This window comes from Lipophrys pholis (assembly GCF_963383615.2).
Source record: "Lipophrys pholis genome assembly, chromosome: 11".
Classification (NCBI taxonomy): Eukaryota; Metazoa; Chordata; class Actinopteri; order Blenniiformes; family Blenniidae; genus Lipophrys; species Lipophrys pholis.
Genome location: NC_137631.1, coordinates 27,194,364 through 27,211,215, shown reverse-complemented (window position 1 = coordinate 27,211,215; position 16,852 = coordinate 27,194,364). Strand labels below are relative to the sequence as shown.

At 42.1% G+C, this 16,852-nt stretch overlaps 1 protein-coding gene across 1 annotated transcript; it reads right to left on the bottom strand.

Annotated features, from left to right (window-relative positions):
* Positions 1-4,258: 4,258 nt before the first annotated feature.
* On the bottom strand, positions 4,259-7,018 carry etfbkmt (electron transfer flavoprotein subunit beta lysine methyltransferase). The gene is made up of 3 exons (XM_080474596.1): positions 6,261-7,018; positions 6,065-6,195; positions 4,259-5,718 (listed from the first exon to the last, which is right to left on the bottom strand). Exons 1-3 carry the CDS (start codon positions 6,548-6,550, stop codon positions 5,348-5,350), a joined length of 792 nt encoding a protein of 263 aa, XP_080330722.1. The 5' UTR covers positions 6,551-7,018; the 3' UTR covers positions 4,259-5,347.
* Positions 7,019-16,852: the final 9,834 nt, after the last annotated feature.

The following is a 16,852-nucleotide window of genomic DNA, read 5'->3' as shown; positions in this document are numbered from 1 at the left end:
CACTACAAGCACAAACAGCCAACGCTGCAACGCAAGCGACTGTAGGCATAGAAAAATATGAGACACGTGACAGTTTCACAAGAACAAAGAGGAAAACCACAACACCTGTACTGTGACTGATGCGATAAGTATTAGAGTAACACAGCCCAATAAGCACATGAATATGAAATCACATCTAATTCTCCAACACCTTCCACTCTTGTGGAATAAATGGTCTCAACTGTATTCGATAGTCTGAGTTCAATATTGCGTCAGACAAAATACATTGAAATACTATCTTATCTGGATAACAGTTGAGCGATAACTATGTGTTATGTGTTTAACTAAGTGATTTCTGACTCGGGGGGGCGTCGTTTTATTCCAACTTCCCAAATCAATGTATGACGGCTTTGATGTTGGATTATCAAAGGGTTTGATTGTTTTATAGGGACTTTGAAGAATTTAATGAATTTTCTTATTGTTTGATGAGGGTTGGCGGGAGGAGAGGAGGAAGAGGTCTGCGATTAGGTGAGGAGCAGTTCACGAATCTTTAATTAAGAAAACTAAAACTTTATACGTACATATATTCCATAACTGTTTTTCAATAAAGTGCCTTTGCATCACCCGTTCGATCAGTTAAACTTTTGAAACTACGAGAGGTCAGATGGCTGAAAAACGGGTCATGAAAAAAGCATATTAAAAAAACGAGACGGTAGGAAAGTCAAGATAGAAGATGTGAAAGAATTCTTATCCTCTCAAGTCAGCTATACTCTGCATAAGCCTGCCAGGATACATTTGGCCAGGAATAGGGTTTTTGTTATCAAACCTCTCAGACAACTTCGGGCAGATCTTTGCGATATGCGGGCGTTGGCCGAACATAATGACGGTTATAACTATCTGTGTTTTTAAAAAAGGGCCTATGAATGACTTTGAAGAAGAAGACCGGTAGTGAGGTCGTGCCGTCTTTTGAGTCCGTCTTTCGTGACAGTCAAAAAGCTGAAAAACTACAAACTGACGCCGGGAAAGAATTTTTTAACAAGAATTGTCGCTCAGCTACTCTAAATACCTCTTTATTAAGCACAGTTTAGAATGAGCTGAGCTCAACTTCAGATGAGATTAGAAAAGGAGATTATTTTTGAACACTAACAGCCATTCCTTTAAAGAGTGATCACTAATATATTTATTTGACTTGAAACAAAAACACACCAGCGTCCAAACAGTGTGACAAGTTGCCAAGAAGTGCATGTCACAGATGACGAGAAACTCAAAAAAGGGGTAAAAAAATACTGCAGCGAATACTTCCAGGGAAATTACTCTGACCATTTCTAAGAGTTTGACAGGAGTGTGTGTGTGACGGACAAAGCCTGTGCGAGGTTTAGGATCCGCTGCGGCGTTAAAGTTTCATATTTACGAGGAAAAACGGTCTCCAGTGTGAGGACGAGTATTTTCCTTGAATTGATAGTGTCAATTTCAGGTTTTTAGGAATCAGGTGCTGCAAATAAGAAACTGTGTTATGATCAGAGTCTCCAGAGTAAAGTTTTGTACAAAAACTTTCAACATCTGCTCAGTACAAAAACATAGCATCTCCCTCAACACTGGAAACATTCATCCATCCATCCATCCATCCATCCATCCATCCATCCATGGGTACTCTCAACAGCAATTACACAGACACATACTTGCAGGTAAGGCACGGACACCTTTTAACCTAACGTGCATGTTTTGGGGTTGAGTGAAGAAACCAGGAGCTCTTTGATCAACAGAAAACTAATGCATGCACAAGGAGAACATAGAAACGCTGCATGGTTGAGCGACACCTTAACAAAAAGTATCATATTTTGGATTTATATGAGATTATAATGAATCTAAGAAGAAATGCGTGTTTCATATAACATTGCTGCATTTATTCATCACAAGAATTCCCTAAAACCTGTTATATCTCTTCCAACTAATCGCTGTGTCTCTTTCACTCTCTTTTATTTTCAGAAACATGGTGAAAAACAAAAACCCCGACAAGATGTATCGGTAGCTCATGTCTTCCCATTTCTCAGAACGCTGGGCCTCCTGTTGGTTGTGAGGGCCGGGGTTCTTTGACCACCACCAGGACTGGTGTGTCCACACCGGAGAGAATGGCATGACATTTCTTAGAGCTGCGAGGTGGTAAAACATTTTTTGAAATGGTAAGGCTGGGCTATGCGGGGCTGAAAGGACCCACGCTGGGCCCGCTAAGCTCATTCAGATGGGGGCAGTAATGGAGGCAAAGCTGAATGAATTCATACAAGGTGTAAAGCATGTTGATGAGTGTACTGTCGGAGAAACACTTATATTGAACTCAATCCATTAAGGTTGGGATGTTTCTAACAACACTACTGCTTCACAGAAAACAAATTGTTTGAAATGACCAATCTCATAATGACTTCATCACCATGGAATTAGAGTGTGGCGAATAATTGTGAACATGCAAATATCTTGGACAACGGCGTTGTTAAGAGATTCTATTCTTAAAAGCTGTGTGAAAGATACTAACGTGCACTGAGGAATTTGCTGACCGCTTGACTAACAATTTGCTGAGGTCTGCACTAATGAAAAACACCTCTATTTTATGGTTGCAGGACGTGACCTGTAACATGTGGTTATCTCAAGTGTTTGTAGGAGACAAAGCCTGAGACACAACATCTTAAGTTGGGGGAACGAAAACCTAGACTACAATCGGTGGAAACCCGTCACAGCTGGTCCCTTTTGATGACCTCGCTCAAGTACCCCTTGACCCCAGGCTGGCTTCGTGACATCCTGCAAACCTCAGCTAAACCTGCGGAGACCCCGTGACTCACCATTTGGAATGCTCTGCCTGCGAGCAGAGGAAATGCATAAATGCAAATGTCGCCTAGGCAGACACGTCTTTCTTCCCGTGAACTGCTCGCAGTTCACGTCGCTCGGTTTAGAGTAGGAACCAAGACCCAGAATTCTGTAAATTGAGAATATTGCTTGCTTATCGCACTTCAATATAATTTGATGGTCAATCTTTAAGAAACCTGACTCATGTGTCTTTCTTTAGTTAGACTGCCAACAAAAGGACTTGTGGTGCGAATTGAAAGCACCAAAGCGTCTGTAAATGAAGTGATGGCAAACCGCACCAAAAGACACCCATATATTTGTGGAAGTATTTTACTTTTCTTTATTAAATTTAACTGTGAACATTTTTGTTTAGTACAATACTGCTAAGACACCAAAATATACACAGCACTGCAGTGGGAAATACTGGGTTGCAATCAAGCCTGTCATTGATATTTATTTCCGTCGACCGACATTTGTCCATGAAAATGTTATTAGTGGAACACTACTGGGAGCTGTAACCTCCAGCTCAAAGACCTTATCTTTGAAATAGGTCTCTGTTGCAATACAAAGGGGGAAAAAACAGAATAACACTGCCCTTTCATTATTCCCATTAACACTGCAATTACTCTACCGTGACATAACTTTTGTTAAAGTCTGATTACCATACAAGCACTTTTCACCTTTTGAAAGGTAAACTAATTAAAGAATTACTTTTAGCAGACCCCCCTGTGAACATGGAAATCAATCTCTTTGACTGGCACAGAGGGGTTTTCCCCTCCCCCGCCAATTACATTTGTTGAGAAACATTACATTAATTTCTCAAGGACCTTTTTTTAATCATGTTTTTTTTATAAATTTTTTTTTACTGTTTATTTACTTCAAAACTGTTTAAATGTATGTGTATCAGCAAAAGCATCAGTAATCTTTGTTTTCCTTTCTACTTTTCTGTACCCTTTCATATGTTACATTAGCAGCCATAGAAAGGGTGGGGGGGAATAGACAAGCATGGGGAAGTTTGTTTGGGGGGGGGGGGGGGGGGGGGGGCAGTCAATTCAGCAAATTAAAGATTGATATCACAAATGAAACAAGAATACACTTGTAGGATCACGAGTATTCTCACGAAAAGTCTCATTTTGTTCTGCCATATGTGGATTTTCTCTTTATTCTAAATAGGATGTTCATCAATGTGGAGCAGATGTTCAAAATTCATGTATTTGTACTTGTACTGTTTTCAGATGACTTTTCTTAACACCTCAGTTTCACATTTCCATCTCGCCAAGTTCTCAGAGTATCAGTGATCATCATAGGTGTTTTTTTTTTTTTTTTTTTTTGCATTTTAGTGACCATCGCCAGCCCTCCCTGAAGGTGAATGGTCACATTGTATTGACGTAAATCAGCTGATGATGAAGAGCGTGAAAAAGAACTGCTTCGACGACACTTTTTTGCTTTGATAAATATGTTTAATATTGAATAGCATCAGAAATCACAGACTGGTGGCATGAGGAGCGGCCTTCAAATATGCTTCTCTCCCAGTGCAGAAGTTCTGGCTGGTCATAAATGGCGAACACGCGATTTATATATTAGGTGCAAAACAACCGATAAGATAAGAACAGAACATCGGTCTTTGCTCAGGAGCCCCTCACTGCCTATCGCATCATAACAAGATGAAACATTAACTTTAGCTTAGGCTTCTCAACACCAAGCTCCAGGGTGAGGAATAGGAAAATAAGATATCAGAAACTTCATATAGAAAATATACTTCAGTATCATTATTTACTCTGGACCAGGGAGGGTGGGGTTACTAAGTGTTAGGTCTACATTGGCAACCCCCCCGCCCACCTGAGGGAGCGAAGCAGGAGCACCAGGCAGCAGCCCAACGAGCCAGCCGAGTGCGGCCAGCCCGGAGGAGTCGGGCCAAGGTTTGGCCAAAATTCGTGAACTGCTCCCTACCTAACCTCAGACCTCTTCCTCCCTCCTCTCCCCCTCTTCCTCCTCCCTCCTCCTCCTCTCACATTAAACAATAAAAAAAAACCATTTGGCTTCAAAGATCTGATTTAAGTTGTAAAATAAGCAGACACCTTTTAAAATTCCACATCAAACAATAAGAAAACCCGTTAAATTCTTCAAAGTCCCCGTAAAACAATAAAACCCTTTGAAAATCCTACATCAAAGCCGTCATAAAATAATTTGGGAAGTTGTAAAAAACGACCCCCCGAGTGGTAGCTGCGTTTTTGTGTAAATGCGCAGAGAAATATCATCGTTTTTTCAAATACTTGTGAACATGGAAACGTGGCCTGAGAGAATACAATTGTAACTTTTGTGTGGGTTTAATCTTCAATGAAAGTTATGATTGCATGTTACACAAATGAAACTGAAGGTAAACAAAACAAACAAGCAAACAAACAAAAAGAAAGCTCAGACATTTGTGAACTTTTATATGAATTAACACCTTAAACCAGGGGTGTCAGGCATAAGGCACATGGGCCAAAGCAAGAGGCTCCAATCCACACTTTAGAAAGTCACATTCGAGTGGCTAAGTAGATTTGATCAAGAAAACAGGTTCAGAACGATAGGACCAAACGCTGCTGCAGGTGAGGCCGTAGTTCTCTTCTCTGACAGACTCGGGAAGCTCAAAGTGGGCCTGCTGATGCAAGAGTCTTCGGATGGCGTGACCCTCGAAGTGGGCTCGACCGGGATCTCCGATAAGGACTTTGGTGCCGCGGATCTCAACACAACGATCCAACCAGCTGTGAAGGCTGGTGGCCAGGAACTCATCGTAAAACATGTCACCCAGGAGGATGAGGTCAAAACTCTCGGGCTCGGAACCGATTAGGTTGTCAGTTACAAAAGCTATGGGCTCCAGGCCATTCAGCTCGCAGTTCATGTGAGCTGCAACTGCAGCAACTGCAACAGAGAAAGATAGATTTAGTACGATCATGCTCTGTATCATCCAGGCAAATAAAGAATATATATATATATATATATATATATATATAATTTTAATGAATGTCTTTAATTTCCTTGTGAACTACCTTGTGTCTGAATGGTGCTATAGAAATACATTTGCATTCCATCCTGCCTTCCATGACTTGTAAGTTAAAATTAAATAGAAAATGATTGACATATTTCAGTTCATGTGCAATGAATGCAAATCATAAGGAGGAGGTTTCACAGTTTGAAATGAATATCGGGAAAATAACTTTCCCATTGTATTCTGACTTCATGAGATGTATTAAACCTGGACACAAACCAGGGTCGATGTCATTGGCCACCACATGAGAGCCTCCACTGAGTTTAGCTGCGATGGCTGAAGCTCCACAGCCGCTCCCCAGATCCAGGATGGATTTACCCCGACACACTTCGGGGTGATCCAGGAGATACCTTCATAAAGGACAAGGCGTTAGAAATTCTTGGTTACAATCAAGTGATGTCACTTGTTTTCTCACCTGGACAGTGCCTGTCCTCCGGGCCAGTATATGGCCCAGTACGGGTCCTGGAAAGGCCAGAGGTCAGGCTTCTCTCTCCAGAACCTGCAGGCTGGTGTGAGTAACCTCAGCTGGATCTCAGGGGTCAGACCCCCCCCGACAATATCTGTGTTCTCTGAGATAAACCTCCTGATGTGCTCCTCAGATTGACCGGCTTGTGAGGTATATTTCAATCTGTGTGGTTGTGTAAATAGTCTAAATAATTTAATACTGAAGGACAATTTTTTGGGATTGACAAGACCTAACATCATGGTATTTTTTCCACTATAAACTTTCAGTAAAACAGCACATCAAGGAGGCCACATTTCAGCTATTTTCATACATTTCTATAGGAAATTTCGATTATATTATGAAGTATGTAAAGAGATTGTCAATGCATCATATTGTAGGAAAGTAAACACATTTCTATATATCACAATACAGCCCAAACATAGAAAATAATCCCATTAAAACTCTTTATATCACAACACAATCATCAGATTAACTCTCTCTCTGTCACACACCGCCCCGAAACAAGAGAATAATCCCAGTAAAACGCTATTTGTCACAACAAGGATCAAATAATCCCATTAGAACCGAGCATAATATTATGTATGAAAATAGATCGCCATTATATCACACTGTAAATAAGTTAACAGACTTTTAAAATGTTTCAACACAACTCAAACGGAGAACACTCCTCCGTTCCATGGCGAGTTTCCACACGAGCTCAAAATAGAGTCGGACAAAGGTTTCATCGTCCCCTCGGAAAATTGTCTATAACTTCAGTTCCGCTTACAAAGGTTCCTACATAACAGTATTGAACCGACGATATATGAATTTAATCGATGGATGTCATAAATAATTGAAATTACATCTTAATATCTGATCATGAATCTTGATTCTATAATGTAATGTAGGTTTTATTCAAGTATAGTTCTTGTCCAGAATAAAATATTGAAAACACAGTTTTACAAATGATGTGTTAATTTTTGACTTACACTCAATTCCAAAATGTATGTTATTAAGATTGAATTGCTCTTTGACTTCCTGTTAGCATCAATTTAATGGTGCTCAACTGAGCTTTCTTTCCTTCTTTCTTTTCTTTCTTTTTTTATTTTAAATGTCAGGCTAATTTCTTTCTAAAGCACCATTATAGAATTGCAGAATATATCAAAGTACAAAATAAAAGACCAAGGAGCTGGTGATTGATCTGAGGAAACACATACCTGTTGTCCCAATACTTATCAAAATTTAAATTCAATAATCTCATCCCCCACATCACATTTTAAATTGTTGTGGAGTTTTGTGAGACAGAGCTAAAGATAAGGAGTCTGGATTTTGACACACACACAAGGTTTGTTTTTGATTGCAAAGACACAAACACAAGTAAATTGACTGAGAGAAAGATTGCCGCTGTGTTTATAACTCCCACCTGTTATTTCCTCAGATTATATACAGCAACATCCACCAGAATAACATCTTCTGTTATTCAGATCAGTTTATGACTAATCTTATCCTCAATGTCAGAACAGTTTGACTTTTACAACAGTCTTTTAAAAGGAGCTTGAAGTCTTTTAAATGGGGGAAGGGGATAACATACAATATCCTTGTTGTGCTACATATATTATTTGCAGTTATCACACTGATCCAAATACTTTCCAACTGTTTTTGGATTAAACCAGCCCGAGCAGCTCTATCTAGACAGTAAAATGATTTCTTAGATTAACCAGCCTGAGCAGCCCTATCTTGGCAGTCAGATGATTTCTTAGATTAACCAGCCTGAGCAGCTCTATCTAGACAGTAACGTGAAGCAGGAACATGAATTAACAAAGAGGCAACAACAAAAGAGGAACATGATTTTTAAAGTTTGAGCAAATGATGACAGAGAACAAGCAACTTCAGAAGCACCTTTCGTGAGGAGTGGAAGTGTGTGTGTGTGTGTGTGTGTGTGTGTGTGTGTGTGTGTGTGTGTGTGTGTGTGTGTGTGTGTGTGGCTTGTCCACTGGGTGTGACCGGAACTGCTGTGGGGGGACCCGTGGCGACACCCCGGGGTCCGAGGCCATCGACCCGGACACCGCCACCCCGGCAGACGGCAGCCCCCCAGGCCCGGGGAGACCCCAGCGAACCACCCCAGAGAGCCACGCCCCCGCCCAAAAAGCACCCGACGGAGAATGCAGAGAGGAATCCCCCCCAGGCAAGAGGAGCCCACAAGAGAAGGATAAAGGGCACAGGGCCCCAGGCCCCGACCCAAGCCGCCAAGCCAAGAAAAGGCCGTAGCAGGGCCCCCGGGCCGAGCGGACCGAGAGCCCCCCCAAACCCGGCAAGGCAGAGCGGACCAGCCCCGCCCCGCCCCCAGACCCAGGAAAGCAAAGGCCCGTGCCGGCCCTGGTCGGAGGACAGTCAACTCTACACCCCCAGGAGCCTCATATCCCACCTGCCCCATGATTCTCCCCCTTCCCTAGCTTGAAGTCTTAATATGATACTGAAGTCAAAATAATCCAGATCACATATCTGTTCTAAAGAGTCCAAATTCACATAAAACTAAATATTCATCTCCAGCTATTTTTGGTCGCATCATCACTCCAGTTATTGCAGTTTTCTATATGGTCACTGGACTTACCATCAGAGTTTTGAAGTACTGATAAATTGTTTTATTGATGATTAAGTACTTCCTGTGGGCTCACCACCCGCAGGAAAGGTTCTTAATCGGGGCAATGTGATCTGGGTGACAGTGCTCAGACTGCCACCCCTGCTACCTGGAAATGGATAAGCGGGAGAAAATGGATGGATGGATGGATGATTAAGTATCAATACTCAATATTTCTCCTTCCAACAGAAAGTGGCGCGCTAATTGATTTCAAGTGAAGGAAATGCAGTCATTAATGTGTTCTTTAAATTGATGAAGGAACAGAAAGATATTGATCACACTGGGTTTATTGATAATTACATTCAAGCAGAATACATGTAATACAGCGAGATCTCGGGCTCAACCATCAGACTGTCCGGGAGGACCAGGCATCAGAGTGGAAGAGCCCCGAGACCCCAAAAACAGCAGTTTAAATACAGTTTTTAGGGCGTCAGCCCTCTGCATGTGGTTTCACAAGGTACATATCCTTATTTTAGTTTCACAGAATTGCGGATGTCACAGAGACGTTGTAATAATAGAACAATAGCAAGTTGTTTGTGCACAGCGCATAAGCTTCTCTATTGGAGACGCACCTCCACATAAGGGCATTTCCCTGTTACTGTTGCTTGCAGCTGCATGAAAGAGCAGATCACCAGACAGGCACATCCTGTACCGAAACTGCTGACACCTATGTCTGGGATTATCAGACATCTGCACTGAACTTTATTTGCACTAGGCCTGAGCCTGTACCGAAACCACTGACACCTATGTCTGGGTTTATCAGACATCCTTCACTGAACTTTGTACACATCAGGCTTATGGGAGCATCATATATTCTTTACAAGTAAAGTACTAATAATGAGTTAATTATCTTTAACTTGTTTGTAATGTAAAATAAAATATATCACTTCCTAATGTACGGAAAACGAAATAAGAGCTCATGTCGGGTTTCCCTTCTAGTTTTATATATGGATCTAACTACATGTTTCAACCTTCGAAGAGGACACTTTACAGCATGTATGATCAAGGTGGGCGTGAGAGGTCACATGATGTGACATTATTTACGGTGGCGGCAGGACTGGAGCCTCAGTCTGCTATTACAGCTGCTCTCTTCTATTCTCATCTTCTGATACAGTATTACAATTTGATGGAAAAGGTGGATGACTCCAAATGGATGGTTTATTGAAGTAACCCAGGGCTGACCCTTGCCGCCGGGAGCAGGACACTCTCAAAGCTTCTTCAGGGATTGTTTTTATAGATGGCTGCTGTCTATCATGGCCAGTAGGTGTAATGACTTGATTTCTCATGGGAATTGCAACCTTGAATCAGCGGTGTGTGAGCCAGCGTGATGCGAGCGCAACAATGTGTGTTCACACGCACACTCGCACGCATGCACAAACACGGTTTTCCCTCCATTATCCAGGTGATGATTTGTTCTGCCATGTGACTCTGCCACAGGTCATTTGCAATTTCCACAATTGAGATGGAGCTAGTAAAAAAAATCCTTTTAAAGTCTCAGACTGCTGAGGGATGTGGTCATGATTTAGGCTTTATCACTGCTCAGGAACACATTTGAGAGACAGTAGTTGGTTTTGGAGAAGATGCTCAGCATCCAATAAAAAATCACTCTTCATAACCAGTCAGTAGGGACTTGATGTGTAAAAAGTTTCAGGGTAAAGTGGCTGTGTATCCATTTCGACGACTAAACCCAGTTTTTCACTCTTTTCCACTCTGTTTGTCTTTGGTTTCAATGGGAATGTGAGACATGAGCTTATCTGTGGCAGCTGTGTCTGACAGCCATCTGTGACTTTGTTTCTGTGAAATAGATATCAGGTGGCCCTCAGACCTTCAGGCAGGGCAGGAAAAAATGATAATACAGAGAATAATACATTCCTTGATACGTGTGTGAGAGTAAATAGCGAAGTAAAAAAATTCTACTCGCACAATAACAGCTTTTAGAGACCATCCTGTGCAGAACAAACACTGTGATCTTTATTGTATCCTGTATAACACAATTCGGTGAGGCAGCACCAAGTCAGTGTTAGGTTTACTTTCATGTGGTATGTAATAAATCTGTCTTGGAAACGTCCTCTTCTGTATTTCTTTTCATAAAATATGTATACAGGCACAGAAAAACGACTTTCACATTTCGTTTGACAAATTAAAACAATTGATCTATTTTTATTTATTTATTTATTTATTTATTTATTTATTTATTTATTTATTTATTTATTTATTTATTTATTTATTTTCTATTCGTATATTTATCTCTTTATTTATTCCTATTTTTTGCTTTTATTACTGTTAATTTTAGATTATAATTCAAAGAAAGCGAATATCTTAAACAACACAAGATTACTTGGCCGAACATCTGGAAAGCAGACTTCCACTGCATCAGATTTTTGGTCCAAGCTGTGTACGACGTCCTACCAAGTCCAGCCAACCTTCACAACTGGGACAAAATAGAATCACCTTCTGGTCCCCAATGCCCAGGCCGGGGATTCCTTGAACAGATGGAGATGGACCCTATTACTGGTGCCATGACCAGGTGCTCAGAGCAGTTACTGACAACATAGCGAAGAGTATAATTGTACTATTTGATGATTATGTGTGTTGAAAGTATAATTGCGCATTGCAATCACAGACACATTCTTAGTAAAGTGAAAAACAGGGAGCAGCTGGTGAACATAAACAGGTCCAAATAAGGGAATGGAATTAAAAGAGGAGTTGAACATGTGAAGGTCAGGTAAAGATAAGAGAAGGGAGTAAGTGGAGGCTATTATGCCCACGATGAGCCAAAAGTACGAAGCAGAATTAAACCGGTTGGAAACTGGAGTCAGAAGAAGAGAATAATAACATTACCATAGTAACACATACAGTACATCACTAGGAACTGACCAATATGCGTTTGGAGTAGTGTATGTAAAGGTATAAATAAGAACTGCGCGTTACGGACAGGCCCTTCTGAGAGGAAACGTGGCAAGTACCAGGAGCTGGTGGAAAAATATAGGAGGCAAGGCTGGAGAACCTGGTGTGAACCCCTGGAGGTGGGATGCTGTGGATTTGCGGGGCGGTCACTCTGCAAAGTGCTCATGCTGCTGGGCCTCACTTTAGAGGCAAAGCAAAAGGCCATTAAATCCACTTCAGAGTGGCTATGGATCAAGAGGGCGGAGCCGTGGACAAACGCTGCTGGGACACAGGCTGGGATCTGATCAACCTTGGTCGGGTCGCCCGGGCCAAGGCAAGGTTGTCAAGGTTGTCTGATGTTCAAAGACCCGAAACACTCGATGAGCCAAGGTTACATCACTGATGACGTGTCCCAGTGCATCTAGTAGATGTATCTTTTACCATGGTGGTAGTGTAAGACTGGACAAAGTGTGTGTGTGTGTGTGTGTGTGTGCGTGCGTGCGTGCGTGCGTGCGTGCGTGCGTGTGTTTTCTGGAGGACCGGCATGCTTGTTTTCGCATCTTTTGTGAATGAAATGAATGTCAGTCAGGGCCGAAAATGCCAGCACTGATTTTCTGCCCCAGTCCACCCCTGCCTGGGGTGCACATGTCTCGAACGTATTTCAGTATATACAAGTTATTAAGAAAGTACATCCCAACAGTATGTTTGACAGAGAAGATTTTAAACATTTTATTAACATATTCTGCTCCCTTTCCCCACAAGTTTGTTTCTGCTCACCCTCATAAAGAGTAATTTCACTTATATATCTCTTTTTCAGCTGCTTGAGTGTGTTGTGCTGTGTGTGTGTTTTCCTGTTCCTCTATTTTGATTTGGTTTTGACCGATTTCGTAACGTCGACGGACGATACATTGGGTCATGTGGAGGAGAAAAACAATGGAGCAGAGTGACCACCGCTGGAGTGAGTTAAAGCCTGTAAGAGGTACAGGCCTGAGCACATAGACAAGGGGAGGGGGAGAGTCAGAAAGTCAGAAGGGAGGAGAGTAGAGGCAGTTCAAATGCAGGTCAGGCACCTGGGGTGAGGCCTGGCGCGAGCTCAGAGCCTCTGGGGAACAAAACTCACCGGCAGGCAGGTCTGCATGGTCACTGCGGACACAGCAACATCAAAAGCAGAGTAATAAATCTGTGCCGGCGAAAGACAAGTGAAACACAGATAAAGTGTTAGTATGATGAGATGTATGCTGGTTGAATACAAAAATGTGAGCGCTCTGACCAGGTTATGACGGTGGCATGATCTGAGTTACGGAGGGGGTGAAGGGGGAAAGAGAGCATATATAAGGCCCATATCACTGTGCTTGTCAGCCGGCGGAGCAATCCGCGGCTCATAGTGTTTTATTCTGGAGACTCTTTTGCATTCAAGTCCAACTTCTCATCTGCTTTTTGCTGCAAGTCTCAAGTCTTTTACCATTAGAGTTGGAGAATTAGGGAAAATGCTCGTGGGATCCAACGGTTCGACATCTGGCCCTTGAAGGAAAAGCAGTCATTAGTGTGTTCTTTGAATTGATGAAGGAACAGAAATGGTATTGATCACACTGGGTTTATTGATAATTAACTTCGGGCAGAATACATGGAATACAGCGAGATCTCGGGCTCAATCATCAGACTGTCCGGGAGGACCAAGCATCAGAGTGGAAGAGCCCCGAGATCCTGAAAACAACAGTTTATATACAGTTTTTAGGGCGTCAGCCCTTTGCATGTGGTTTCACAAGGCACATATCTTTATTTAGTTCTCAGAATTGCGGATGTCTCAGCAACGTTATAATAGAACAACAGCATGTTGCTGTGCACAGCGCATAAGCTTCCCTATTGGAGACACACCTCCATATCAGGACACTTCCTTGTGACAGTTGCTGCAGCTGCTCACTCAAGCGGATAAACAGACTGGCACGAAACTTCTGACACCTGTGTCTGTGTTATCAGATGTTTGCACCAAACCTTGTTTTCACCAGGCATGAGCCTTATGGGAGCATCATATATCCTTTACCCTGAACGACACCCAAGATTTATCCACGACAGTCACTATAATCTGACAACAACTTTTCCACAAGGTTATAATCACAAAAACAACGCCATGTTAGGTCACATCCTTCATAAGTTAAATCTATTGTTTATTGGACATAACCGAGAAAAAATTAGCCCCGATTTAAAAGAATAAACTCAAGCTCAGAACATTGACTAAAATAATAGACAGATAGCACTTTATTATGCCATCTGTGTTTATATAGTATGTTAGGCCATTCCCACAATTCAAATAATTTTTCATTTATCTATTTATTTTTCCACAATTTCACACATGTAACAATGATTTTGACTTGTGCATGAATTATGCTAAACAATTTTTTTTTTAAAATAGGACACTCCAAAAAGCTTGGTTCTTGGCTTTTTTCTCAGGCCCCACATTTAAAAAATCTGTAAATAATCATGTCGGCCTTCTGGGTTCTTGGCCCATTCCGTGTCACATCAATCTCTTTGTTCACCCTTACTGATGAAGTGTATTTTCCTATATGACATACTGATTATATGTTATGTCATTGTGTCCTTCTCCTATGTGATCATATAATATGCAGTGTTTCAAATTCAGGCTAAGAGTTATTGTTCCACCCCGTTATGATGAGGGGCCCCTGAGCAAAGATTGATGTTTTGTGCTTATTCTGATGTTCTGATTATTATCTTATCTGTTGTTACGCACTGAATATGTAACTCACATGTTTGCAGTTTCTTAAACAGTATATAAGCCAGCCTGAACTTTCATACTGGGAGAAAACATATACGAAGCCAGCTTCTCCCACAGACATTTTCCACCGGTCTGTGATTTTCCTGATGCTGTTCAACATTAAACATCTTTAATTCAAACAAAGAAGCATCGCCGAAGCAGTTCTTTGTCAAGCCTTTCATCTCAGCTGATCTCCTTCACTGACTAACTGTTTTCCACTGCTTTTGCTGACACCATTATCTTCTGAAGGCTGAGTTTATCTTTCTTTAAAAGCATTTGAACAAACATGGGCATAATTGTAGTAGACATTTAAAGGCCTTGGAAAATTCCTTTGTGTTCTGTTTAAGTGATCTCCCTTCAACCCCTGGTCTTTAAGTGCATAAACTCTGTGACCTTGGATCTGTTTATCTGTCCGTGAGGCTGCCCAGTTTCCCACTTGCAGCTTCGTTTCCCTCCCAACTTTGGAGCAGAATGTTTTGTCTATAGGAGGTTCACCTGAGGGGTTCCTGTGAGAAGTATCTTCAGTCGAGTTTCTGTCCAATTGAAAGAATGGCAAATAAAATGGTAACTGAGCTGCAACGGCACTCCAAGTTTGAATTACAGCAAACACATCTTTACCGGGTGAGTCACCGTTAACATCCACGCCAGTTACATGAAACACCTGCAGGAGGCTCGTGGTAGGGAGTCACCGTGTCCATGAGATAAGAACGCCTGGACCCTCCCACATGCATGAGCTTCCCTCTCTAGCTTCTCCGGGTGAAACAACACACACACACACACACACACACACACACACACACACACACACACACACACACACACACACACACACACACACACACACACACACACACACACACACACACACACACACACACACACACGTTATGTTAGTAGAGATCTCTCTCTATTCCTCTGAACAAATTTGCTTGGATCGAATCGAAAGCGTTAGGATTGGATTGTGTTACTGCCGATATGTCACTTTCACTAAATGGCCCGGCTCGCAGTTATGAGTCATCCAGCTTGCGCTGGACGGTTCTTCTGCTCCGGCCGCTTTAAGGCACCGTGTGCCTCTGCAGACCCCCAGGCACCAATTTCTATGTTCTTTTCTATAGTTGCTTTGGAAAGTTTAAAAGACGGTATAACTCAGACATTTACATATTACCTATGACCTATTTTCCTGCAATGCCACTACCTTAGGACGCATTCGCGACGCAGGCTGTTCACGCCACAAAGCCTTTGTGGTCAAATGCGCCTCTGGAAGTGGTTTGAGTGAAAGTGCTTTGGTGGCTTTTGTTGAATAATTATTCATGTATCTCGAGAAGCACTAACACATATTATGTATGAAAACTATACCAGAGCAATGTATTGAACTCATAAAGGTTTTTTAAAAATTGGAATGCAAACATGGACGATTATAACTGTGTCCGCTAAAAGGTGCTAGACGAAGCCCAAAATAGACCAGACAGGGCCAGACGGAAAACACCCTTAGTGTCAACAAGAGAATGAATTTATGACGGGAGGGGTCCCAAAACATGCTCTAGTAAAATACGGTTATTTCCGCACCAATGCTGAAATGGCAAAAAGAGATATGGGCGGCACCTGTTGTGCAAGGGGGGACTCCCCCTTCGAGGAAAATGGGAAGTACATGTTTGGAAGGAGGACCCTCTGCAGTGTATATAAGAACCAAGCCCAAGCAAGTTATTTTTGTGTTCGATCGTGCCTAGCGAAGTGTCTGATCGTTGGCATCTGTCTGGGGACTGATCTGAGCACCGGGTTTTAGCAATAAAACTCTACTTTTGCATCCTGCTCCGCTCTCCCTGTCTGTTTTGTACGAGTAGAGCAGCTGAGTACCAGTATAGTTACAACCATTAGTGTTACTATGTTCGATTGGTCTTCCACCCACGCATCTGGCCCAGGACAGCGTTCCACCAAGAAGACCACGACACTTTTCACTCTTGTCTTCGGGGCTCGCCACATGTAATTGGATCACCCGAAATGCACGTTAACCCCAGGTCCGAACGGGCCCTTTGAGATCTGTCTATTCTTATGTGTGACATTGATTTCTGCGTGCACTGTGGTTTGTTGATCGTCTTCTGTCTGGTTTCCTGTATGAGCTTCCTCATTGTGAACTGACACCCAGAGGAAACTTGCCCTTTTGGTTCAGTGAGTTCAACCGTCTATCTAAGTGGAGTGACTTCTGTAATATAAATATATTTTTCTTCGACAGCACTGCATCCGGAATATCTGTGTGTTTTGTACCTGTTA

Bases quoted from the DNA above. Each gene is read 5' to 3' on its own strand.
- etfbkmt (XM_080474596.1), bottom strand. From the start codon at position 6,550: ATGATGTTAGGTCTTGTCAATCCCAAAAAATTGTCCTTCAGTATTAAA. The intron at 6,196-6,260 runs GTGAGAAAACAA...TCCTTTATGAAG, and splicing joins GGAGGACAGGCACTGTCCAG to GTATCTCCTGGATCACCCCG. The intron at 5,719-6,064 runs GTTTGTGTCCAG...TCTCTGTTGCAG, and splicing joins GGCCAATGACATCGACCCTG to TTGCTGCAGTTGCAGCTCAC.